The sequence below is a fragment of the Podarcis tiliguerta genome (assembly GCF_965153285.1).
Source record: "Podarcis tiliguerta genome assembly, chromosome: Z".
In the NCBI taxonomy this organism is placed as follows: Eukaryota; Metazoa; Chordata; class Lepidosauria; order Squamata; family Lacertidae; genus Podarcis; species Podarcis tiliguerta.
In genome coordinates, this window is record NC_139553.1 from 39,648,655 (window position 1) to 39,675,023 (window position 26,369).

The following is a 26,369-nucleotide window of genomic DNA, read 5'->3' on the forward strand; positions in this document are numbered from 1 at the left end:
ATTTGTCCAATCCTCTCTTAAAGCCATCTCCATGGTAGCCCCACAGCTTTGGAGTTCATTATCAACAGAATCAACACTGCAGCCCTTTCAGAAAAGTCTGAAAACAATTTTTCTTTTTCTTCTTGCTAGATTTCTCCTAAAATGTATTGCTTTCATTATTATGATTTTGCTGTTGGCTTTGATTACATTTTAGAAATTCTGGGTCACTTGCTTTTTTTTCTTCGGTCTCTTAGGCCTCCTAGCGTTTATACGCAAGTACTGCACGTTGGATTTGGAGATGGGTATTAGACGACTTCTTCAGAGAGTCTCAAAGAAGGTGTGCAATTCACTTAAATTTTTATTTACACCCAAAAGGTTCTCAGGGCAGCTTAACACAGCCCCCAACCCCACCAGTTTTAAGAGACTCTTTGAAAAGTCATGGCACGCAAGGAAAAAGAACGGGAGGAGGAGAAGGGAAGAGAAAACTCAAGCTCTTAAAGCCGCTGTTCCTAAATCGATCACATACATTTAAACGCAAAACAAGTTCTTAAAGATACAGCAATTCCTAAATCAGCAGTATGGGGTTTCAGAAAAGGAGAGGGAAGATGGGGATTCGTGAGGAGCCGCTTCCATGGCACGCACCTTGCCCCCGTTGGTGTATCTGTGGATGTAGGTGGTGGCCACGCCAGGGATGACCAAGCACACGTACATGAGGCCCAAGCTGGGCAAGATCTCGTACCACATCCCGACGGCTGCGCGGCTCTTTCCCTCCGCGACCCTGGCGACCTCTCAGTCAGCAGCGCTGCCACACGACTTCGCCCTCAAAGCACAGCTGGCGCTCCTGCGCATGCTCCGCCAACAGCCCTACTATCGCGAGCTTCAGGCAGCGTGGCCCAGAAGGCAACCTTCCCTCCCTCCCCTGCTCCAAAGGCGTCAGCTGCGCATGTGCTCCCCCCGCCCCCATCGTGGCCACGACAGGGTTAAGGGGTGACGTTGCTATGGCGACAAGCCCCGCGGAACGCTCTGAGGCGATTTGTTTGGTTTCTGTTTAAAGGCTCAGTGGATATCGCTTTCCGCTGTTACACTATATATCTTACACTATATGTTACAGTATATTTATACCTATATATAAAAGCCACGATATATACTGGAACGGTTAGGTGCCTGACAGGTCGCAGTGCATGCCGGGAATTGAACCTTTTAAAGATGCAGGAAACTTTTTTTGATGTTGGCGGAGCATGCTGGGAGATGTAGTCTCGAAGCATCCAGCGAATTGAAACGCCCCACTAAAATTAGGCAACCTCTACGCTGGGCGGTGCATGCTGGGAGACGTATTCTTGAAGCATCCAGCGAATTGAAACGCCCCACTAAAATTAAGCGACTTCTCCGCGGGGCTGAGCATGCTGGGAGATGTAGTCCCGAAGCATCCCGCGAATTGAAGCGCCTCACTGAGATGAGCAAACGTCTCCATGGGACGGTGCATGCTGGGAGATGTAGTCCCGAAGCATCCAGCCAATTGAAGCGCCCTACTAAAATTAGGCACTCTCTCCGCAGGGCGGTGCATGCTGGGAGACGGAGTCCCGAAGCATCCGACGAATTGAAACGCCCCACTAAGAGGAGGGCACCTGTCGCGATGCATGCTGGGAGATGTAGTCCCGAAGCCTCAAGCGAATTGAAGAGCCCCACTAAGATGGGCAACCTCGGAGCATGCTGGGAGATGTAGTTGCGGGAAAGCGCCTCTCCACTGGGTCTGAGCGCCGGGCTATCCTGTCGCCGGCTGAGGGGGCGCTGTGGCGCCGTTGTTTACTATGCTGCTGCTGCCGGCGGCGGCGGCGGCGTCCCGCTCTCCCCCTCCCATTCCTGCGAGAGCAGCGGCGGCCAATGGGCGCCCGGATCTGGCGAGGCGCGGGCGGAGGGAGGCATCGGCGGCGCGGGCGGGGGCGTTGACGGGCGAAGGCCTGGTGCGGCTCTCCGCGTTCGCAATGAAGGAAGACAAGGAGAACGCGCGGCCGAAGGAGAAGCGAGGGGCTCCCGTCACCCCGGCCGGCGGCGTGGGAGCGGGGGCGGCGGTGGCAGCGGACGCCAAGGCGGGAGGCGAACCGGACAGGCTGGAGCGTCCGAAGGACAAGAAAGAGATCCTGAGCAAGGTGCGCCCAGCAGAGAAGCTCCCCGCGCGGGGCCCGTGGGGGTCGGGGTCCCCCGGCAGGTGCGGCGCCTTTCCCTTGGGCTGGGCTGGACTCGGCGGGGCCGAAAGCGCCTTGCTGCGCATCGTAGCCCCGTGGCGTCAGCCTTCCTCTTGCTCGTGGGGTGACAGTCCAAGCGCAAAAATATTCCCGTGCGGTTTCCCCCAGCAGTGCATGGAGAACTAGTCTCCTCGCCTCTCCTGACGCGATGGCTTTCCCCCCTTAATCCGCAGGTTGGGGGTGGGGGAGAGAGAGAAAGTGCGGGGACACTTTTAAGTCGCAAGGTTTCAAAAGACGGGTGCGCGTGCGTGCGTTATTCCCCATTCCCCTACCATCGCATAAACTCTGCTGACGGCCACCACTGTCACCTGCAGCCTGAAATGTCTGTGTGGGTATCTGTACCCCGAGAGACGATGGAGCGCCTGGGGTGAAGTCAAAGTGCTGCATTTAGCACCTGCCTGGGTCACTGCAAGCCTGGGCAGTGTTGTGCAATAGAGGTCCTGGGCTTCACCGCTGACTCGCCGGTCCAAAGGAAAGCAGAGCAAGACGTTTGGCTGCAGACGTTGTCGGAAGGAGGCGTACAACCCCACTCCGGATTTGTGCAGGGTCTTAGCCTTTTCTTCTTCCGAAGATCTCCCACAAGGCAGAGGAGGTTTGGGATCTGGGTTTTCCTGCTCCTTCCTAGCCCCACCTGCCCCTCGCTTCCTTCTACAGAATGTGCAGAGACTGCCTTCTTGACCATTGGATCCACTATTGGTCTCACCTGCCAAATCTGCTGGAGCCTGTCTTCGTAAACAGGGGAAGTCCCAAACTCACCTAGGGTTTGCTCTCACCTGGTTTAGCTGGCCTATACCAGAAATCGTCAAGAACAGGGGTTTTCTTTTCAGTTCTGCTCATTGTATAAATTGGTCTCAAATTGCACCATTTTTTAATCTCTGTTTTGATAAAACTCTCTTATTAGGGAATACTCACATTCTGGTCACCAAAGAGCATTATTACTTGCCATGCATTACTATTCAGTAAATAATTGGTGTGCAAAAATGTCTTTCAGTTGTAACGAACATGATGCAACAGACTCGTTGAAAGATTACGTAGGAAGCTGTCTTGTACTGATTAACGTTATTGACCTATCTGTCTTCTCTGTGCTGACTGGCAAGTTGGCTCCACCAGTATGTTGGATAAGATTACCTTTTCCATACCTACCTGGGGATGCCAGGGATTAAACATGGAACCTTTTGTGTACAAAGCATATAGTCTAGTGAATCTTTGTGTGCGTGTGTGTGTGTGTGTGTGTGTGTTGGTGTATATACAAGTGTGGATCAAAAAAACTATAGCAATGGAAAAACATCAGACTGTTGTAGGACAGGTCAGCATTTTTTCTTTACTTTACATGATGGAATTCATTACACAGAGATTTACATGCCAGAAGAGCACGGGCTGCAGAGAAGCTGGTTTATTATGAAATCTGTGGTAGAAATGTGACCATATCTAAGGTGTTTTCCTTTGTTTTGAAATACTTTGGTTGTCAAACTTAATCCGGTCCGGGAAAACGTTCAACTCCCGGAACAGTTCGAAAACCAAGACGTGGCTTCCAATTGGCCACAGGAACTTCCTGCACTTCCAGAAGCCGTGCTTCCAAAGAACGTTCACAAACAGGAACACTCACTTCCAGGTTTGCAGCGTTCAGGAGCCGATTTGTTCAACAGCTAAGTGGTTTGACAACCAAGGTACCACTCTATGATGGAACCTTGCTTTCTTAAAAGAAAAAAATATTGTATAATACACCTAGTTTTTGTAAACAACTGCAACTTTTTCTTTAAGGTAGTGATTCGACGCCTGCCTCCCAGCTTGACCAAGGAACAGCTTGAAGAACATCTCCAACCTTTGCCTGAACATGACTATTTTGAATTCTTTGCTAATGACTCCAGGTAAAAGGAACTGGAAACATTGGCTGTGCTTCATGTAACAATGTCATGTCATAAATGTCTTTCTGTTTTACATCCGTCAGTGTTGTGTATATTTACAATCATCACTCAGCGACGTTTCCTTATACATTGCCATTTTCTGTCCTTCTGCAGTTTGTACCCTCACATGTTTTCCAGAGCATACATCAACTTTAAAAACCAAGAAGACATTGTTCTGTTCAGGGATCGCTTTGATGGTTATGTTTTTGTTGATCACAAAGGCAAGTAAGCCTAAAACTTGGTTCTGTATATCATATCTGCTTTAAAACATGTTGGCATACATTTGTACCATAATTAAACTGTAATTCTGGAAAACCCATGCATTTATTACTTGACTCAAGATTTCAAAGGACAGCTTATAGCCCAATTCAGTGTATTATAACGTGGTAGTAGGTACCTTTGATTTTAGTGCAGTTCATCTCAAAATAATCTTTCTTGGACTGTTGTTTTAACATCCCATTCCTAAGCACACTTTCTCGAAAGTAAATTGCACAAGCAGCAATTGGACATGCTTCTGAATAAGTACACTTAGCATTATAGTGTGGATCAATAATGGGGAACCTGTGGCGTTCCAGATGTTGTTAAACAACAACTCCCAGACCCCTGATCATTGGCCATCTCTGCTTCAGTTTATGGGAGTTGGAGTCCAACAACATCTGGGGAGGCTCACAGTACCCTGTCCCTTGTCCAAATCCTATCTTCCACTGTACTGAGGATCTACCTTAATCTGCTAATTAGGGATAGCTGCTGCTTTGCATAAGCAGATGGCTGTGGGTGTGGCGAAGAAGCACAGCTAGTGCCACATTTGTGCAGTGGATCCAGAGAGACCCAAATCCTTTTTATGGATTTGTAATGCACATATAATTTCTGGTAATAATAACTTTAATTGTACAGTACTGACATTGCAAAACAGAGTTCATTAGCTCTGCGTGGTATGGAATGCTGCTTTAGCATTCTCTACTTGAGCAACAGTAGCTGAAATGGCACTCTAGAATAATAGAATTATATTATTTTGATTGCTTACCCTTTTCAATCTGCCAGTTTTTCCCCTCTACTGTTTCTGATAGAATAGTCTCATGTAAGTGTTTGCTTTTGAATGACCAAACAAGTAGCTTTCATATCATGATTAAAAATTTTTAAAAAATACGATCCAGTTTGCCAGTTCATAAAATGTATCAGAACTATTTTGCAGTTTCAGGGCCAGTTCACTTGTTTTCCCAGGTGAGCAGGATATAAACCATAGTATTGGTTTGGGTAGCAATACTTTGGGTAGCAATGGAGGTATTTTCTCCAATTGGCTGCTGTTGCAGGAGGCCTAGACAGACAGCTCATGTCTGGCAAGAAATGAGTTTTGTGAATCTCGTGTCTCAAAACATTATCTTGATTGTGGGGTTTCTTGGTTTTGAGATACAGTCCTGTCCCCCCCCCCCCCCCCAGAAAAAGAAAAGGTTTTTCCATTCTTAACATTTTTGTTGTTGTCTTTAATATTTTTATATATGAACAGGTCTAGAATATCCTGCCGTAGTGGAATTTGCACCGTTTCAAAAAGCTGCCAAAAAGAAGAGTAAGAAAAAGGATGCCAAAGCTGGAACAATTGAAGATGGTAAGTAGTAGCAGTTGCTGCTGTCATTAGATGAAAATACTTCCAGTGTAGGGTTTCATTCACTTCCATGAGCCATCCCAAAGTAATTTACAATACAATAAAAACATACAAAGAGCAATCGCACATACAGTTTTAAACAACACTACATTCATAAAATCAATTCATAATGTGTTTGAGGCAAAGCTTCTTAGATACAGGCCACCAGCATACGGTGGTATTGCTCTGCTTGTCCCCAAATGCCCTAATTTTTCACCTTTCTCACGCCTAGAGCATTTACTAAACTTGACGGAGCTAATTCTTTTCAGTTGCTAGGTTTAATTCCTTACAGTCTACTCTGTTGATGGTCTCATGGGAGAAATTCCTGCGGCAGGATGTCAATGTCTTGACATCAATGTCAAGACATTGACGTCAATGTCTGCATAGGTCTAATGAAGTAGGAAATTAGACTTGATGTATTTTTAGTGCAGTTCTTGCAGCGGCTTGTCCACTTCTTGTACCTTTTCTGGGCAGATCTTTGAAGGGGGTGGGTCATTTTTCTATTAGCAGATACTAGGCATTATATTGCGGGAGGGGGGGCAGGCGAGGAGCAAAATTTATTGCACCTGCCATTAAAACCAATTGAAAATTGCTAACAGAATATACAGTCGCCCTGAGACAATAGCAAATCATCTGATTTGAAGTATGCATGCTCTTCTGGTTAACTCTGTAAGCTGTGTGTAAGCAGATCATTTACTTACAATAAACCTTGATTTGAAAATGGTTTCAGGATAAGAATTAAGTGACCTTGGAGTAAAACACTGTTGGTCTTATTGTCAATTGAACAGGCATAGGATTGCCATGCTAGAATAATGTTTTCAAGCAATATTGATTGCGCTTATGGTGCAAGTCAAAGTATGTTGCTGTGCTCAGTAGGGTCTAGTGTGAATAGCATTACAGCCGTAAGTATTTGAAACTTGTTAAAGAATTTGGAGTTCATTTGAGGACTTCTTATGTGGTCATGTCAGTCCAGAATGTGCAAGCTGATACAAAAGGTATATTCAGCATCTCAACCAAAAAACCCCTTTTAGCGATGTAATAAAAGTGATCTAATAAGTTTGAGAACACTCCTAAGAAGCCGTTACCTTGATACAGATTATAAAATCTTGTGCTCAAAGTGACCTATTGCATGTCAGAAGTCCATATGCCACAGTTAATGGCAATACTGCATAACATTTATTTATGTGATCTAATAATGTTACACAGTATTGCCATTAACCATTTTTAAGGGTATTACCACACTTTCTATTCACAGTGGTTATTCTGTCTGGTTATTAGGGGGAATTTAATGTTTGGTTGATGCACATTTGCTGGTGTGTAAAGAGCCTTTTGACAGCACAAACCTCTGCATGTCTACCTGGAAGTAAAGTCCATTGAATTTAATGGGGTTGGTTCCCAGTTAAGCATGTATAGAACTGCACCCTAGGTTGTTGTATTTTACAGGTAAATAAAAACAGTACTGTAGAAACAACATACTTTATTCAAAAGTAGAGCATATATCTAACATGACAGCTGGAGGTCTTGTTTCTACTAGCTTTACATGTTATGTCTCATTTTTAAGTGCATATATTTATGGTTCTTACTCTTTGGTTCCTCATCAGATCCAGAATATAAGAAGTTTTTGGAAAACTACAGTGCTGATGATGAAAAATTAACATCCACCCCTGAGACATTGCTGGAGGAAATAGAGGCAAGAAACAAAGAATTAATAGGTATAAAAAGTATTGTTACACAGCATATAGTTACAGAACATAGCGCGGCAGCGCCTAATCTTTGGAATTCCCTGCCTATTGAGACCAAGCAGGCACTTTCACTCATTTTTCAGCACCTGCTAAAAATACTGTTGTTTAGACAAGCCTCCCTGGAGGATTAGAAAGTTGAGGTAGTTTTAATCTGTTTTAGTATTTTAACTTTTGTATGCTTTAAAGTATGGTTGTGATTTTTTTCATTCTTTACTGTTTGACCTTTAAAAAAATCAATTGCTATTTTTGAAATAGTACAGTGGTACCTCGGGTTACATACGCTTCAGGTTACATACGCTTCAGGTTACAGACTCCACTAACCCAGAAATAGTACCTTGGGTTAAGAACGTTGCTTCAGGATGAGAACAGAAATCATGCAGTGGTGGCACAGCGGTAGCAGGAGGCCCCATTAGCTAAAGTGGTGCTTCAGGTTAAGAACAGTTTCAGGTTAAGAACAGACCTCCAGAACGAATACAGTGGTACCTCAGGTTAAGAACTTAATTCGTTCCGGAGGTCCGTTCCTAACCTGAAACTGTTCTTAACCTGAGGTACCACTTTAGCTAATGGGGCCTCCCGCTGCCACCACTGTGCTATTTCTGTTCTCATCCTGAAGCAAAGTTCTTAACCCAAGGTACTATTTCTGGGTTAGCGGAGTCTGTAACCTGAAACGTCTGCAACCTGAGGTACCACTGTAGTGAGGGAAGATATTAATTTAATTAGATACATGAAAATGGACAGCATTTTTATTTCCCCATACGGAAACACCAGAAAAGAATTGTTGTCTCAGCATAACTATATGTATTTGTACTACATTTTGATGAGTTTCGGTTATACATAATTTCAGTTTTGTTTTGTAACTTAAAATTTTCATATGAATATTCTTCTTGCATTATTTCCACAAATAAAATGTGTTGAAAGAAATACAAAAGCACTTTCTTTTACATTCTTTAGCAAAAAAAACAACTCCTCTGTTGAACTTCTTGAAGAATAAACAGGTAACAATTATTTCACAACAGCCTGCTTAATTATGTTGGCATTTTTGAATATTTGAATGCTGTCCAATAACACTTAATGTCATGGCAGTAGTTAGTGATATTGAAAAGCCTGTTATTGGATCTTGTTATTTGGAGTCAGCTTTGGATCAGCTTTGGAAGAGGCTACCAGGGTGAAATGAATGTTTTAAAATCATTATTCCCACAGGTGTCCTAATGCAGCAACTCTGAATTTTGCATAATTTCAGAATATATGTTTTGGGGTAAAGGTAATTACTCAAATTAATTTTGTTAAATAGCACTCAGCAGACCATTAAAACATAGCAATTGACAAATAGACTTGATAACGTTCATGAAAATATTAATACAGCAGGAAAACACAGAATTAAAATTCTAGAATGAATATGTGTATAGTGGGAAGTGCATGGCATGGGAATTTGTAGAAACTAAAAAATGCTGTGTTCTTTTAAAAAAAAAAAGGATAGTGAGATTTGTAAATTTGGACCCATCGTGCCAAAAATTGGGGCACCAAGGTAACACCAAGGTCATGATTTGGTCTGCCATCTTGAATCAAAATGGCAGCCAACATCCAAGCATTGATGATGACTGCCAGCTCCAGAACCCTCAGGCCATGTTTGGTGACAATATCCTGAGAAGTGGTGAAACTTATGAAGAACAGGAAGCGGCAGACAAACCACTTTCCAAAATATATAGTAGATATAATATATGTACATTAGGTAATCATAAGGTGTCTAATAAAAATATTCAAAAACTTTACCAATTGTTCTTTAGCAATTGGTTACTCAGGAACAATTGTAACTGTGAAGCAAAGTGATCTTTAGAGACGCAGAGGGGCAAGTGGGGGGGGGGATGGGGCGACTTTGTAATAGGATATTAGCTACTTGATAAAAACTGCAGTAGAAAAAGATATGCAATACAGACTCCACCTCAGCATTGTTACAGGGGCAGCATTTGTTGTTCTTCAGCATTTTAATATAGAATTGTAGAGTTGGACGGGACACCAAGGGTTAACTAGGCCAACTCGCTGCAATGCAAGAATCTCAACACGTGGTCCCCCATCTAATTTGAAACCATACTAGAACCTGCTTAGCTTTGCAAATGAGCTAGCAGTTTTATTGCCAACTAATAAATTCAAGGGAAGAACATTAAACCTTGCCAGAGAGAAATACTTCCTAGGTTTAAGGATTGTTTACCAACCCAAGTATGGCGTTCCATCTTTACAAAGGTTCATAGTAACCCCAGTGACTATGGGGAACAGAATACCCTTGCAGCTCCTTGACTCTCCTAGAGATCTATATCTAAAATCCTCTGTTAAAATTTTTACTTAACATCCTTAGATCCATGGTTAATAGGTAGGAGAGTGATAGGTTATGTTGTCGGATAAAGATAATGAATGTCATTACAGTGCTCAAATAAATCTTAATTCTATCTGTGAGCTTATAACTTCTTAATCCATATACAGAACTGTTCCTAGTGCTATCTGCCATTAGCCAATTGAATAGCTCATTTGGTTAGAGCATGGTGCTGATAACACCAAGGTTATAGGTTCAATCCTTGTATGGGACAGCTGCATATTCCTGCATTGCAGGGGGTTGGGATCCCCGGGGTACCTTCCAAGTCTACAGTTCTATGGTTTACCACCCATTCACTCAGTTTGGAGCTTTTGGAGCAGTTTATGATGCAAAATCTCTCCTGTCCCAACATAAAGACTTGTCTATAGTCTCACTACATCTCTCTCTCCCCCCCCCCCCAATATTACAGCGGCTTAGAGAAGAAAAACGAGAGGAGAGGAGGAGGAGAGAACTAGAGCGGAAAAGACAACGAGAAGAAGAAAGAAGAAAATGGAAAGAGGAAGAAAGAAGGAAAAGGAAAGAAGCCGAAAAAACAAAGAAAGTGGAGCGATGCCCAGAAAAAGAAAGGGACAAATCAAAGGATGAACCAAAGATTAAGGTATGCCTTCATTCCTGTAGGATGCATTGGCCATATGTTGCTTTTGTATGCACACTCGTGAAATACGAGAGCAATTTTGCATTTGGCTTTGTATAAAGTGTGCTCTTTTTTTTTTGCATGCACACAGTTATTTGAGGTTGCAATCCTATGCATGCTTGGGACTAAGTTATACAGACTTAGATTAAAGTATTACAGAATAGTTCTCAGTTCTGCACAGCATGTGTTTTGAAGGCACTTATAAACCAACAGTGGTGACAAGTTCTTATTTATTGCACCAGAAGCTAGCCGTAGAAATCTCTTGAGAATAAAAAGCAGAACATAGAATAAGGCCATAATCCTGTACCATTAAGCCTGAGAGTAAACACCACTGGACTCAGTGGGATGTGTGCTCAGAAGTATTGGATTGCATTGGGAATTTTATTTTTTAAAGCAAAGTTCTGGTAACTGATAAGAAACAGTGAATCATGGAAATAGCTAGTTATGTAATGCTAATATCTTTACTCTTGTATTAGGCACCAGGTACCACCTTGCCTTTCAGTGCAGACCGGCATCCTAACACAGTTAGCAGCAGAATAAACTTAGTAAGGAAAACTAAATTTGTTCTCTTCCTAGCTACTTAAGAAGCCAGAAAAAGATGAAAGAGACTTTGAAAAGAAAGAAAAGGCCAAGAAACCGGAGAAAGAGAGTCTGAGGGAGGAAAAGGCCGCAAGTGCAACCAGCAGTATGCCAGCCAGGCGCTCCGATGGAGAGGCTAAAGAGGAGAAGTCCAAAAAGTTAGTGCTTTCATTTCAGTACATATCCTTATTTCTCAGAATATGATTATTAATTAGGCTGCCTTGTACCAGATCAGCTTTTAAATAATATAGTTGACTAGTGTTCCAGATTAGAACTGTGGAGGGACCACTTTTGGGTCTTTCCAGTCTTTCTCGCAGTTCCAAATGGCTGAAGAGCAGATGGTCAGTTATGCAGCTCAGTTAGGGTCCCTTCGCGTATTAGAATTTAATTATTTTTAAGTATGCTTCTCAAAGTGTAAACTGAAAAGCGAAGTGTTACAAACGCCAGAGAACTATGATTGACTGCTGTAGAATTTAAGTTCAGCCGCAAAGCTTGGTTTGTTGCCGCATGGAGCGTGAGAAACAGCCTTGAGAATTTCTGATTTAGTAAATAGCCTTGTCTTATCTTTGGCTGTGGTTTTCAAGATATGTACATTAGTTAATACTTGGTGAGAACTCTTTCTAAATCTTGTATGAAGTTGCCAGGATGCTCTCTTTTCAGGGCGTCGTTTTAGTGTCTGCATGGCAATATAGCGGCGATAGGCCTTCATTTTACTGTCTTCTCTCCGGATTGAATCTCCCAAGTCTCTTTTCGTACAGATTGGAAGATGACTGTGGAAAAGACTATAGAGAAAGAGAGAGAGAATATGACCGAGACAGAGAGTATGAGAGAATGCAAAGAGAAAGAGACAAACTCCGACGCCAAGAAGAAGAGAGAAGGAGGCAGAAAGAGCGCTTCGAGAAAGAAAAGGTCTTTAGAAGAAAGGAGGAAGATGTGAAAAGGGAAAGGGACTCATTGCGGGAGAAAGGGAAGAGAGCTGAATTGGCAGAGTACATGGGCAATGCAGAGAAATCCGAGAAAGTAACCAAAGAGGAGAAAAAAGAAGATATGGCTAAGAGGGATCGCATTAGAAACAAGGTGCTGATTGGTTCTGTAATAAAATCATTGTTCTTTGTTAGGCTGTGGGTGTATGCAGCCCTTTATTATAGACACAGAATGTTAAAAAAATATGACTCCATCTAAGGACATTACAAAATAAGGTTTATTTGTAGTACAACTTATTTTCCACTGAGATTGCATAGGATTGCAATTACAGGATTGTAGAAATGATTGGCTTGCTTATCTAGTAAGTGACATTTATCTTCTGCTCTTTTTTTGTAAGAAGTTCAGGAGTAGCACTTGTGGAGCTTTAACCAAAAGCCCTGGAACTTCAAGGCGGAGGGGTGGGGTGGCAGCAAGGGGATTGGACCTATATCTCTGTTCCAGGTCTGGTACTCTTTCACTATCATGCATCACAGCTTTATGTATTCTTAATTTAAGGATCGCCCAGCCATGCAGCTCTACCAACCAGGAGCTCGGAATCGGAGTCGTTTGTCAGGCTATGATGAAAGCTCTGCAAAGTCACCCGATCAAGGAGTGGATAAGAAGCAGGAGTGCGAGACCAGTAACACAAAAGAAGAGTGACAAGTGTTGTGCTTAATCACTGACCTAGCAGCCAAAGAGCATTAACTTTGTAGTCCAAAAGTGCCTTGTAGGAAAGAGGAGGGAATAAAGGGGGAACAGTACTTTTGGATGTATCTGGTTTCAGGTCCTCGTTGCAGATTTGGGACACGGGCTTGGGCGTCCTCAATACATTTTCAGTTGTGGGAGGTAATGGCAGCAAAACCACAAGGGGGAGAAAACTTCCATCTCTGAAGAGTGGAAAGGCCTTGTCACCCTAACATAGGACGAGTGGTTGCCCAGGATTGACTGCTGTCTTTCAGATAAAAGCCACGAACCAGTATTTGCACTTAACATACAGCCATGTTGGAGCCTCATGTTTGTTCAAGTGTTAAATGTCTTTTACCACTGTGCTGTGTGGAGTGTGGTCTTCTGACCTGTTTCATTAACTGGAGGTAGGGTGGGAAAGTGCAACATAATCTTGGTACTGAAGACATCTTTTTGTCTGGTGTGCTGCTTGTAACCGACTGCAAAATGAATTTTCACAACAAGGCGTGGATGCTAATATTTTTCTTTGTTCTTTCACTTAACATTTGTATAGCTTGAAGGAAAATGAACTCCGCCATAGGAAACGTGTTGTTGTTTTTTTACACATGTCTTCTAATGTCCAGATATAGATGTATATTGAAGGTAGCTGCATAGTCCTCAACAGTCCCTGCATTCGACCTTCTTTTGTTTCTTGGTATCTCATAGGAAAAATGATCCGTCTTAATTGTGCACTGTTGTTACCGAAGCTGTAGAGCATCTGGCAACCCAGGAAAGTTTTGCTAAGAGTTGTACCTCCTCTTTGTGGCAGTACCCTATTTGATACTTAATAAAAATCTATGAAGTAGCATTTAAAATTGCTTGTTACTATTTTTTATGTAATTATTTAGCATCTTTGTGTCTTTGAAGTTTTATCATGTCCAAGACCATATGAGGGTGGACTTCAATAATCTTTCAATATATTTTTTTTTAAATGAAGAGAGATCTTCCACCTGGCTGCTGCAGCAGGGTGTAGAATTCCCCCTTGATCCTACCATTTATGATCCTATTAATCATCTGCCCGTCCACCCAGCTGACTGCAACTTTAATTTTAAAAGGCTGCATGTCAGTTGTTTGTCATTTATGAAAAATGGCTTCCTATGAGGCATCTCAAAAGTAATTTACAATACATATGAATATACTACCTGCAACTTGAACTTGACTGGTTACTTGCCAATTTTAATTCAGTCTCAAACCTTTATTGGCATATAGACAAAATTCTGAAAGGTTCAGTACAATCACATCACTCAGCAAAATCTGCACCTCACATTAAAATACTGTTGTATAATATTCACGAATCCTCATTGCATGTTGCAGGAACCTGCCTATCTCCATCTTATCCCCACCCTGGGTAAACATTAGGAAGGCTACATTACACTCATCTGACTGCCACTCCTGCTAACAGCCAACTGATTAATGAACTTGGATCGAATTGTCTAAACACGAGGCAATGCAAAAGAACATGCACAACTCATTCGGGCACAATGTTTCTGTGAGTGGTTTGGGTTGGTTGGATGGTGGAGATAAGTTGCCATTGGCTATTCACATTGCACATCTCCAAACTTGCACAGATGCTATTCCTGATTTGGCTACCAAATTCTTGAAATTCCTTAACAATCTGCATTTACGGTAATTATCTCAAATGCAGGGTTTTCCAGTAAGCAGTACATTAGGAGTCTAATGGGATTCCAATCTGTTTAATTTTGTTCTCAATCCTCCTTAACCATCCTGATGATTGTTATTCAGCTAACATGGCCACAAGAAGACTATTAGGTTCAGATTTGTAATGCAGCTGCAAACAAAACTTAAATGCTAGCATCATCATAATTTATTATTTTTATCCCGCCCATCTGGCTGGGTTTCCCCAACCACTCCAGGCGACTTCCACAAAGACCAAAAATACACTAAGATATCACACATTAAAAACTTCCCTGAACAGGGCTTCCTTAAGATGTCTTCTGAATGTCAGGTAGTTGTTCATCTCTTTGACATCCGATGGAAGGGTGTTCCGCAGGGCGGGCGCCACTACCGAGAAGGCCCTCTGCCTGGTTCCCTGTAACTTGGCTTCTCGCAGTGAGGGAACCGCCAGAAGGCCCTCGGCGCTGGACCTCAGCGTCCGGACAGAACAATGGGGGTGGAGACGCTCCTTCAGGTATACTGGGCCGAGGCCGTTTAGGGCTTTAAGGGTCAGCACCAACACTTTGAATTGTGCTCAGAAACATACTGGGAGCCCATGTAGGTCTTTCAAGACCAGTGTTATGTGGTCTCGGCGGCCACCCCCAGTCACCAGTCTAGCTGCCGCATTCTGGATTAGTTGTAGTTTCCGGGTCATCTTCAAAGGTAGCCCCACGTAGAGAGCATTGCAGTAGTCCAAGCGGGAGATAACTAGAGCATGCACCACTCTGGCGAGACGGTCCATGGGCAGATAGGGTGGAGATAGGGTACTAGGTGGAGCTGATAAACAGCTGCCCTGGACACACAATTGACCTGCGCCTCCATGGACAGCTGCGAGTCCAAAATGACTCCCAGGCTGCGCACCTGGTCCTTCAGGGGCACAGTTACCCCATTCAGGACCAGGGAGTCCTCCACACCAGCCCGCCCCCTGTCCCTCCAAAATAGTACTTCTGTCTTGTCAGGATTCAACCTCAATCCATTAGCTGGCATCCATCCTCCAACCGCCTCCAGGCACTTACACAGGACCTTCCCCACCTTCACTGGTTCTGATTTGAAAGAGAAGTAGAGCTGGGTATCATAGCAGCCATGCTTTAATTTCTAAAAGTCTTTGGTTTATTTCCAGACAAAGAATATCGGGGGGGGGGGGGGAGGAATTTCAGAGGAAAACTGATTGAAGTCTTTCGATATCCTGGTTGAAGGCATTTATTCAAACTGGGATACCATGCAGTTGTTGTGTTGAACAGTAGTTGAGGGTGTTAAATACCCTCAGGGCTGCTGGAACATACTGGTTCCCTTTGGAATAATGGAAATGAGTGATCACTGACACACTACCGTACTTTTTGCAGTATTAATAGCAAATTCTCTGCAGATTACCCAGCCAGCCTTATAATGGATATAAATGCCCAGGTATTTAAATCACTTAACTTCCTGTAAATAGCAGCTGCTTATACACCATGACTTTGTGAAGACCCATGTTTTTTGACTTCTTGAAAGTTAGTGCGAGTTTATTACACTTGCAATACTGCAAAAAGTAGAGCAATTAGCATTTTAGACCTATTTGTAAGTGTGAAAGTACCAATGCATCGAACATGGACGAACATGGACGACCCTGTTAGAGGCAGCTCCACAGTTTATCTTGGTTTTTGTTAGTTAGTATTTTAGCATTTTAAAAGCTTCATTTTCAAATGCCTGAGTTTGCTGGGCTGCAGTAAGCAGCAGCTGCATTTTATCCATTGGCTGCCCACCTCTCCTTTTGAGGATTCAATTAACAGGCCGGCTTTTATCTGCTGCAAGCCCAAATCTATAGTAGGAGTCATCCTCTGCTTTTAAACAATTATATACAGTGGTACCTCTGGTTGCGAACGGAATCCATTCCAGAGGCCTGTTCGCAACATGAGCAGAACGCAACCCGCGTCTGCGTGGGTCACGATTTGCTGCTTCTGCGCATGCGCGTGACGTCATTTTGTGCGTCTGCGCATGTGTGAGCAGCAAAACCCGGAAGTAACCCTTTCCAGTACTTCCAGGTCGCCGTGGGACGCAACCTGAAAACGTGCAACCTGAAGCAAACGTAACAAGAGGTATGACTATTTCAGCTGCCTGTGCCTTGTGAGAGGTGCCTCCTCACACTGCCCCACAGAGGGCTGGGAAGAAAATGCCCCCAGGCTTAGTGGCCCAGCGGAGACTGGCCAAAGGTGACTGTGAGGCCAGCACCTTACCTTGGGAGGCAGCAGTAGCAGCAGTGGGCACTGCCAAGCCTGCATGGTAGACTCGCTCCCCTTCAGCACCAGGCACTCAGCTCCCAGGCAGGCCTTGCACACAGCAAGCACAAGAAAGGCCAGCGCGGTGCCTGCCTGCCTGGTCTCCCACTTGTCTGTCCAGTCCCAACAGAAAAGGTTGGTGGACTATCTGGCTGGGCTCTCTTACCCACTTGCTTGCTTACTCATGTTGTAAACAAAAATTTGCCCTTTTCCCTTATGGGGTATCCAAGAGCCCATATAGAGTCCTTACATAGGTTCCCTATTGGTAGGAGAAAATAACAGAGGCCAACCAGAGAATATTGAGAAGCAAAGCAGCTACTAAGCCTGATCTTTACTGATCTGTTGCAACAGGGTCCTCACCCCACACAGGAGGGAGGAGGAACCCCAAACAATGGCGCGCAAGGCCATCAATAGACTCAAAAGTTGCCACCCTGTAGATCAAGACCACCCCCAGAAACATCATACATCACAGAAGGGGTGTAACCTAAGACCACCCCACCAGATACATCATACCTACATCACAGAAAAGGCGGTCTAAAATAGAAATTTGAATGTTGTTTTTCCTGTTTGCCAGGTTATCTGATTGCCTTTCCTGATTGCCTTTCCTGATAGTCTGTCACCCATTAAAATGCTGATTACTCAATTCCTGAGACAATGGGAAGGGTCCCCGCCCCCCCCCCCCGCTCCCTTCTTGCAGGGAAAACATTTTGTCAGTTTGGGAATCAAAATGGTTTCAGGTCAGTCTTCCTGCGTTGATCTATGTACGTGCTTGGTTGGTACACTTACGAACTTTACCATGTATCTAAGACCTCAAAAAAGGGACGTGGGTGGTGCTGTGGGTTAAACCACAGAGCCTAGGACTTGCCAATCAGAAGGTCAGTGGTTCGAATCCCTGCGACGGGGTGAGCTCCCATTGCTCGGTCCCTGCTCCTGCCAACCTAGCAGTTCGAAAGCACGTCAAAGTGCAAGTAGATAAATAGGTACCGCTCAGGCGGGAAGGTAAACGGTGTTTCCCTGCGCTGCTCTAGTTCGCCAGAAGCGGCTTAGTCATGCTGGCCACACGACCCGGAAGCTGTACGCCAGCTCCCTCGGTTAATAAAGCGAGATGAGCGCCGCAACCCCAGAGTCAGTCACGACTGGACCTAATGGTCAGGGGTCCCTTTACCTTTTAAGACCTCAAAATTCCTATCACACTCATCTCCTGGCAACCAGCACCCCCTGGGCCAGCCCCAGAGGCACCATTCACCTGGGGAGCTTGTAGCCAGGGCTGCTGGAACAAACAGCTGTGCAAGCTGGGGGGAGGGGCAGAGATGCAAGAGGGCATCAGAGGAGGGAGGGAAGGAAAGAGGGACAGAGGCTAGTGTTGCTTGCGTCACCCATGACCATCCTTCAAAGCACCCCACCCCAAGGTGCCACGGCACACTGGATGAAAACCACTGCTTTAAGGGTTGCAAAGCTCAAAACACACTTTTTAATAAACACGCACGTGTTCACTCGGAAGCCGGCAACGGCCTCCTGGAGCCGCCAGAGGGCGCTGCCGTCTTTTGATGGCACTTCCGCGTATGTACCCGGGAGGCCATCTAGCACCGTTTCCTGACACCGCCTCTTTCCCCCATCAGCCTCTGCGCCGCTTCCTCTTCCTCTTTTCGTTTGTAGCCAGTGTGGTGAGCGGTTGTTGGTGCTTCAGTATGGTAAGTTAATCCGTTGCCATCCTCCGCTGGGGCAGCTTTGCTAACCATCCCCATGGCACTCCGCGTAGAATTAGTGTGAGACGCCCATCCTCGTCCAAACCCCGGAGGCCTAGTGGCTATTTGGGGGTGGGGAAGGGTTCCCTGATATCCTGGTTCGTTCATTGCAGGGAGGTGCGGGGAGCCCAGTACAAAATAGATGGGAGGGAAAGGACGGCAGGCCCAATATCCCACAATATTTTTACCTTCACAACAATCCCGAGAGGTAGGTTGCACTCCGAGAGATTGAGGGGCTGGCCGTGTAAACCTTTGGGCTGAGTTGACTCCCCTTCGCCCCAACTGCACTATTAGAATTGGCGGCAGCATCATGCAAGCTCAAACGGTCACCGCTTCCCCAGAAGGATCCTGGGGGCTGTAGTTTGCTTAGGATGCCTGAGCCTTTCTTGAGACCCCTGTTCCCCTCGGAGAGCTTTAATTCCTACCGTGGTTTAAACAACTCGGCAACCTTAACAAACTCCAGCTCCCGAGATTCTTTTTTTGGGGAAGACCCGACCCCTTCATTCGGCATAGCAGAGCTGTAAATATGTAGTGCAGAGAGGGAATCCCTCCCTGGTCTAATACAGTGGAGCCTAATAGGGAACCTATGGCCCTCCAGATGTTGATTATTGGCATCTTCTACTGCCTCTAAGCATTGGCGTTGAGCCCCCAGTAGGAAAAGGTGAGATATAATAATTAAAACTCCTTATCTTTTCTTTCCAACCTGCCAGTCTTCCCACAAAACTTTCAAGATCAAGCGGTTTCTCGCTAAGAAGCAGAAGCAGAACCGGCCCATCCCGCAATGGATCCGCATGAAAACTGGCAATAAAATCAGGTATGGGGATTGCCTTCAAGGCATGGAAACTGGGGTCCTGCTGGAGTATTTAGCTCCCTTGGACTACTTGTGGATGGGAAATACCCACTCCTGGTTGTTTATCATTCATCTGCTTGGGAATACCGCATCATGCTTGCACTTCCTGGTGTAAGTGTACTCAATGCAGAACCCTGTTCCCTACAAACTTCTATGCTAACTGATTCTTTACCATGGGCACAATCTTTCTGAAAGTGCTGGATGCTATCCTTTGCCCATAAGGAAAGCAGCCATGAGTTTGTTTCTTTCTTGGCTGACTGAACAGCAAATGCCACAGTCAACTCTCTTTAGTGCTTTCCTCTTATTGGCAACAGGACTTTCTGTTGGTTGGTTGAACTTCCAGCTTACATCTTTTGTTCGTTTTCTAACCTTCACATGAACCTTTTACTGCAGTGGTTCTGCCACAAATACATGGAGAGCCTGGCTGGGGGAGGGGTCAGAAGGGGCCATCCAAGATACTGTGCAACCTTCCCAGAGGCCAGTAAGCAAGGCAGAGGGAAAGGCCCGTTGCAGACAGATGCAGGGGGGTTGGGGTTCTGGGGGTTTCCTGACTTCACATGATTTTGCCTTTGTACATGGACTCCCAGAACCAACCCCTTGTGTGACTTGCAGGCCTGTTATATTGAAGGTCTCTATTCTATAGAACCTCAGCGTTAAAAGGGTCCATCTTACTCAGTTTTGTGTGTGTGTGTTTTCTTGCTACAACACTTTCTCTTCCTACTGTTTCTTTTTACGCCTCCTTTGAGCATGATGGGTTTTCCATACCTACCCACTAGCTATAATTTGGCTGTGGTGTTGGAATCATTGAGCTTTGTCTCCAATATCAGCTGTTCAGAGGTGAGTTTTCCAGATAAAGTGTGTTCCCAAAGCAGGCTGCAATTACAGTGCTTCATTCTGTGGGAGCACTGCCATGTCCCTGCTGAGAGCAATTCTGTTATTTAGGAATCGATCTCACCTCTTCTGGTGAAATCAGACTCCCTTTTTAGCAGTGACAGGTGTGCAAGGAAAGCTCCGAACAACATGAACACTTCCAGTGAAAATGACCAATGGAAGCTTTTCTAGGGGAAATGCCTCTATGATTGTGAATAACGGGCTGTGTTTTTATTAGGCCAGATTTTATCAGTGAAAGATAATCCATGGGATAAGTCCCATCTTTCCAGCCCCCTCAAAAGGAATTAAAATCAGAATTTATGTTGTGCACTAATAAGGAATGCTTTCCCCACAAAAACAAGCCACGAAGACTTTCAGTGGCTAGAACTACTGATTGATAACTCCATCATTACAACTCTGTCCATAGTTTGGTGCCACTATTGCATGGACAAAGGTAATAGTCAGTGATACATAATGTGTGCATATTTTTTGCCTTCTTGCCATACCTTTTCCCAAAGCCTGCTACACACGTGTGCCATCATCCAAACACACACGTAGTTTCTTTGTGGTTTGCCAGACCCCAAAAGCTGGTGTTTTAGACTCATTTTTATTTATTACTGGGGGCAAAGAGCTGCCCCCACAATGTATCCCAAATTTAAGTTCACACCTGTTGACATTGGTTCAGATTTCTAATAGATAAGTCAAAAGCTTTAGTTAAAATTCACCTACACTCATTCAATTAAGTAGGCTGGTATTTAAGAGCCTCTTCTACAGGAAGGGAAATTGTTAGCTTAATTAGGATGGAAAAGGAAGGTAATCACACAGGTAGTATTTTTAAAATATTTAAATTCTAAGTTTAGAATTTAAACTTATTTTTCCCCATAATGTAAAACTATTTTGGTTAAAAATTATAATTTTGTTAGAATAGGAAATGCAGCAGTACTTAGCGCTTAGGGTTTTGGGTATGTGCATGTGTGTTTAAGTACCTTCTGAATTCTTGAAATTATCTCACATGTATAGTACAATATTAATATGTGCTCATGTGAGAGGGAGCAGGGGAGCACAAATGGCTCTGGGAAAGTCACACTTTCTTCTGCTAACAGCTGTGGGTCCCTTTGAAAAGTGCCATATGCAATTTGCAAGGGGGTGGCCAGTTCATTTGCTTAACGCAGCCCGGGGTTTTGGTCTGCTGGAGAGACAGAGCTGTGCCTTGCTTACTAATCATGTCCCTTTTGTTCTAGGTACAACTCCAAAAGGAGACACTGGAGGAGGACCAAGCTCGGCCTGTAAAGAGAAGCAGCTCCAATCTTCCCTGCACAACCATGAATCTTCCATCAAACTCTCAAGCGCCAGAATGATCTCTTCCTACCAACCTGCCACATTATGAGGGCTGGAATTCTGTCTTGTGGTGTGCAGTCTCCCCCCTTTGTAAAAATATTTGTTATTACAAATATTAATGAATTAAAAACTGAATGATGGAAAGCATTGTGTTAGCGTATGTCATTTGGTTCTCAGTCCCATGCGTACTGGCTGAATTCTTGTTGCCAGTGGAGAGAAGCTCATTAATAAATATGAGATTCCACATAGTCTAGCGAATTAGCGACTTCTGGTTGGATTTACTGTTTATACTTGCTACACACAAGGGGAGCTGGCAGCAGTACAAAAGGCTAATAGCTGTGAAATTGGCATGTATTGCATTGAAGGCTGAGAATTTCCAACTGTGTCTTGGTGGGTGAATAGTTTGAAACAAGCTGGGCAAAAACCCCCACAGTAACAATCCACGGCTGGAAGTGGGATTGGAATGCCATTGGCTTTGGCTAAGGAAGTACCAAGCAAAATCTGGAAATGGGGGCAGAAATGCGTAGAGGTGGGGTAGAGCACCTCAGATGTAACCAATGAAGAACCAAAAAAAAAAGGGAAGTGTTTTGAAAAGCCATGGAGTAGATGTGAGCTTGAACCAGGGAACTTTTAGCATGCAACACCTGTGCTCTACCAGTGAATTTCAAACTTGGGAGAATCTGAGAAGAACGCTGAAAGGACAAGCTGAGGGAGGGGATTATGTGCAATTATATAAAATACTTTATACAATATACAAGAAAGTACTCAAAATTCTGGTGATCCAATTCGGGCATGGGAAACAAAGCTTTCTGGGTGCTGCTGAACTACAACTCCCATCAGCCCTGTGGCCAGTGGTCACAGATGATGGGAGTTGTCATTCAGCAAGATCTGGAGAGCCAAGATTTCCCAACCTCTGCTCTAATAAGGGCTTTTTTTAAGGCTTCCAGTTCACTTTGATGGAGAACACATCCACACACACAAAATAATGCATTCACAGGCATGCACTCAGAAATTTAATATCTGGCCACAGAAATAACTTCTTAATCTTCATGGTAATTTACAAATCCAAGCTCTTTAAAACCTCCAGTGTGACTTCACAGTATTGCCTGTGGAGTTATTCCATGGGTCCTCAAACTTTTTAAACGGGGCCAGTTCACTGTCCCTCAAACACTACTGGGGGCCAGGATAATTGTTTTCTAAAAATGCATATTTATGTGGAAGTCGCTCCCCTATTTTTTACTCTAGTAAACCCCATGCCTAACCTGGGTCCATTCATTCCAGTGGACCTGCCCTCTGCATAAAAGTTAAGTTGACATCACGTCCCACCAGAGCGCAACAACTCCATGCAACTGTCACAACAATATTGTGGCAAGGTCTGCGTGCATAATCACTGGCTCCGTGCAAGCGCCACACAAATCTTGCAATGATCATCCACTCCGCTTCGCCGCAGGGAGACAGGAGAGCAGCCCTGCACCTGAGACCTAAGCCCAGTTACCTGCAATGGTGGCAGCGCATCTTCCTCATATCCCACCTACCCGGAAAGGGGTTGCTGGCGCAGCGGCATCGGGGAGGAGGAAAAGCAGCAGGAGCAGCAATGGCAGAGGAGGAGGAAGAGGCCAAGGGGAAGCCAGGGGCCCTTGCCAAGCGCACACTGTCACCATGGGGAAAGCGCCGCTCAGGTGCTGGGGGTGTCAGCGTCGCCTCCCTTGCATGTAAATCCAAACATCGGGGCTTCGGATTGGCTGCAGAAGCTTCCTGCAGCCAATCCGAAGCCGCGCCAGCATTACTGCCCGCCCAGAAGCTGTGCCAGCGTCACGGAAGTCAGTCCCCGTACAGTGAGGCGTCCGCAGTGGGCGGGGACTGAATGAGCAGGTGGCAGAGTCTGCGGGCCAGAATTGCAAGCCAGGGGGGCTGCATCTGGCCCCCGGGCCGTAGTTTGCCGACCCCTGGAGTTATCTCTCCCCACCCTGCATGGATTGGCTCAATATATTTTAAAAGAAAACATAACCAGATTCTATTAAAACTTATTTTGTATTTCTCAAATAGCATTTAGGGAAGAAAGAATAAAAAGGCTGGCTGAACTCTGTAGGTTCTCAGAAGGCAATCAATGCATCTTGTCAATACTGTTAAGCAGAGTAAACAGTGGAGAGGCTGCTGCACAAGGAAATAGCTTTCTGGTTTCTGTTGAGCTTGTAAGTTTTGTATTTACAGTGCCAGGAGATTTAACTGTATAAAGAAAGCAATGATGACAATGAAGGAACAAAACACAAGGTCTTTGAGACACAGCATGGAACACCACATGCCAAACGTGATGGACCTAAATCAGGGGTCCCCAAACTAAGGTCCGCGGGCTGGATAAGGTCCGAGGGACTCGTTTATCTGGCACACAGCAACCCCTGCTGCTGACGCCCGCTCTTACCGGCGCTGCGCTGTGCGGCTGCCCATTTATACATTTCCACCTATAATATGGCATATGTGATTTACTTAGGTCAGGGGTCAGCAAACTTACTGCGCTTCGGGCAGGTGTCTCCAGTGCTGATCATGTGGTGAGCTGGTGGGTGTAGGAGCGTGTGCCCATATGTGTGCGCACATGCTATTTCCGGGTCGGTGGAGCACCTGAAATAGCTTATGTGCATGTGCACGGGTCTCCTCCGACATGCATGTGCACCGGAAATAATGCGCATGCGCAAATAATGCTTGCACATGAGCACAAACTATTTCCGGTGCTCCTCCGACCCGGAAATAGCATGTGCGCACACATATGGGCACACGCTCCTACACCCAACTCACCACATGATCAGCACTGGAGACACCTGCCCGAGGCGCAGTAAGTTTGCTGACCCCTGACCTAAGTAAATCACATATGCCATATTGTAGGTGGAAATGTATAAATTAAATTCTGACAGAATTAAATGGGTAGTTAAAGATGAAGAACGAGAAATAATGATGTGCTCCCTCTTCAGCCTAGATCTCCTAGCCGACTTTCGACTAAAGTCTGATGTTAACCGGTTCCAGTTTGTAAAGATGTGTGCTGGCTTATTGCATCGGAAGAAGAGGAAAATTGGCAAATTTAAGAGTGCATTAATGTACGACCCGGAGAGCCTTCTAGATGAAGTGTGTTTACATTGAAAATAGGTACTGGAGGCAAGTCTCTTGTTTCCCTCTGCCCCTCAAAGGTTTGTTTGTCTGGTACATCCTTTTGGGAAGAATACAGCTCCCATTACAACTAAACCACACATACAAGCTGCTGTGTACATTGCTATTAGTTCATTTGGATAAGTATGTAAGAAGAGTCATGTTGGATCATCTAGTCCAGTGTTTCCCAAACTTGGGTTTCCAGCTGTTTTTGGACTGCAACTCCTATCATTCCTATCTAGCAGGGGTGATGGGGATTGTAGTCCAAAAACAGCTGGGGACCCAAGTTAGGGAAAAACTGACCTAGTTCACCTAGGTCCAGCATCCTGCTCTCACAGTGGTCAACCACCCAAGTTGGTGGTCACCACTGCCTCCTGCAGATGGCGCTGTGGTCTAAACCACTGAGCCTCTTGGGCTTGCCGATCAGAAGGTTGGTTGTTTGAATCCCCACGATGGGGTGAGCTCCCTTTGCTTTGCCCCAGCTCCTGCCAACCTAGCAGTTCAAAAGCACACCAGTGCAAGTAGATAAATAGGCTGGAAGGTAAACGGCACTTCTGTGCACTCTGGCACTTGTCATGGTGTTCCGTTGTGCCAGAAGTGGTTTAGTCATGCTGGCCACATGACCCGGAAAGCTGTCTGTGGACAAACACCGGCTCCCTCGGCCTGAATGAGTGCCACAACCCCATAGTCGCCTTTGAATGGACTAAACCATCCTTGGCTTCCTTTACCTTACTGCCTCCTGTGGCAGCGAATTCCCATAGCTGAACTATATGCTATGTGAAGGACTATTTCCTTTTAATGTGAGTGGGTGTGCCAGCAGCAGCAGTCTAGTGCCCTTGCCATTACTTTTCTTGATTCTGTTACATTTGCCTGAGGTGAGGTGTTAAGTTCCTTTCATTATTAAATTAGTTCTCCTTTCTGGTTGAGCTGCCTGGATGTGCCCAGCTCCAGAGTGGGTGCATTCTGCTAGGATTTAAGGTAAGGGCAAGTAAGAAGGGATTGATGTTGCTAGACTCCCTTCAGCTCCAGCCATCGGGACCACAGCAAATTGCTGTAATTTCCTATGTACTAGCAAACTCATCTATGAGTTCATATCCTTATGTAGCCAAAACGGCACTCAAAGAGGGAGGGATCCACTCAACTGAAGTTGCTTATAGAATCAGAGTTGGAAGGGACCATGAGGGAAAGGTAAAGGGGCCCCTGACCATTAGGTCCAGTTGTGGATGACTCTGGGGTTGCGGTGCTCACCTCACTTTATTGGCCAAGAGAACCGGTGTACAGCTTCCGGGTCATATGGCCAGCATGACTAAGACGCTTCTGGCGAACCAAAGCAGTGCACAGAAACGCCGTTTACCTTCCCGCCGGAGTGGTACCTATTTATCTACTTGCACTTTGACGTGCTTTTGAACTGCTAGGTTGGCAGGAGCAGGGACTGAGCAACGGGAGCTCACCTCGTCACAGGGATTTGAACCGCTGACCTTCTGATCAGCAAGCCCAAGAGGCCCAGTAGTTTAGACCACAGCGCCACCCGCATCCCTATTAAGGAAGACTCCCAAACAATTTTCAAGTGGTCCATGCTGGGGAGGGAAGGAGTTTTGAGAACTGTTGCTATAGACAATTCTGCTTCACCTTGTGAGGAGTACTCACCTGGAACAAAGTGAAGCCCATGTAGTGCTTGAAGATGATGCAGCCGATGCTTCAGACATCACAGAGCTGGGCCAACTGAGCTCC

At 45.0% G+C, this 26,369-nt stretch overlaps 2 protein-coding genes and 1 long non-coding RNA gene across 4 annotated transcripts in view; 2 read left to right on the forward strand and 1 right to left on the reverse strand.

The window, feature by feature from the left end:
* Nucleotides 1-956: 956 nt before the first annotated feature.
* UPF3B (UPF3B regulator of nonsense mediated mRNA decay) lies at nt 957-13,586 on the forward strand. 2 transcript variants are annotated; one of them, XM_083422331.1, is made up of 10 exons: nt 957-2,126; nt 3,984-4,090; nt 4,241-4,347; nt 5,631-5,729; nt 7,367-7,477; nt 8,459-8,502; nt 10,282-10,470; nt 11,083-11,243; nt 11,844-12,162; nt 12,565-13,586. In XM_083422331.1, the coding sequence occupies exons 1-10, from the start codon at nt 1,788-1,790 to the stop codon at nt 12,706-12,708; spliced, it is 1,620 nt and encodes a 539-aa protein (XP_083278457.1). In that variant the 5' UTR covers nt 957-1,787; the 3' UTR covers nt 12,709-13,586. The 2 variants fall into 2 exon arrangements, with proteins under 2 accessions (XP_083278457.1, XP_083278458.1); XM_083422332.1 differs by having other exon boundaries at nt 1,638-2,126; nt 11,092-11,243.
* The window catches only part of LOC310669002, a 226,458-nt gene continuing 210,494 nt past the window's right edge, over nt 10,406-26,369 (reverse strand). The window contains exon 2 of the long non-coding RNA XR_014506958.1: nt 10,406-10,944. This is a non-coding gene — a long non-coding RNA (uncharacterized lncRNA). The remainder of the gene's footprint in view (nt 10,945-26,369) is intronic.
* RPL39 (ribosomal protein L39) lies at nt 18,245-21,647 on the forward strand. The gene is made up of 3 exons (XM_083422789.1): nt 18,245-18,391; nt 19,156-19,259; nt 21,407-21,647. The coding sequence occupies exons 1-3, from the start codon at nt 18,248-18,250 to the stop codon at nt 21,453-21,455; spliced, it is 297 nt and encodes a 98-aa protein (XP_083278915.1). The 5' UTR covers nt 18,245-18,247; the 3' UTR covers nt 21,456-21,647.

Bases quoted from the DNA above. Each gene is read 5' to 3' on its own strand.
- UPF3B (XM_083422331.1), top strand. From the start codon at position 1,788: ATGCTGCTGCTGCCGGCGGCGGCGGCGGCGTCCCGCTCTCCCCCTCCC. The intron at 4,091-4,240 runs GTAAAAGGAACT...GTCCTTCTGCAG, and splicing joins TTCTTTGCTAATGACTCCAG to TTTGTACCCTCACATGTTTT. The intron at 11,244-11,843 runs GTTAGTGCTTTC...CTTTTCGTACAG, and splicing joins AAAGAGGAGAAGTCCAAAAA to ATTGGAAGATGACTGTGGAA.
- RPL39 (XM_083422789.1), top strand. From the start codon at position 18,248: ATGGCACTTCCGCGTATGTACCCGGGAGGCCATCTAGCACCGTTTCCT. The intron at 18,392-19,155 runs GTAAGTTAATCC...CCAACCTGCCAG, and splicing joins GTTGTTGGTGCTTCAGTATG to TCTTCCCACAAAACTTTCAA. The intron at 19,260-21,406 runs GTATGGGGATTG...CTTTTGTTCTAG, and splicing joins AAAACTGGCAATAAAATCAG to GTACAACTCCAAAAGGAGAC.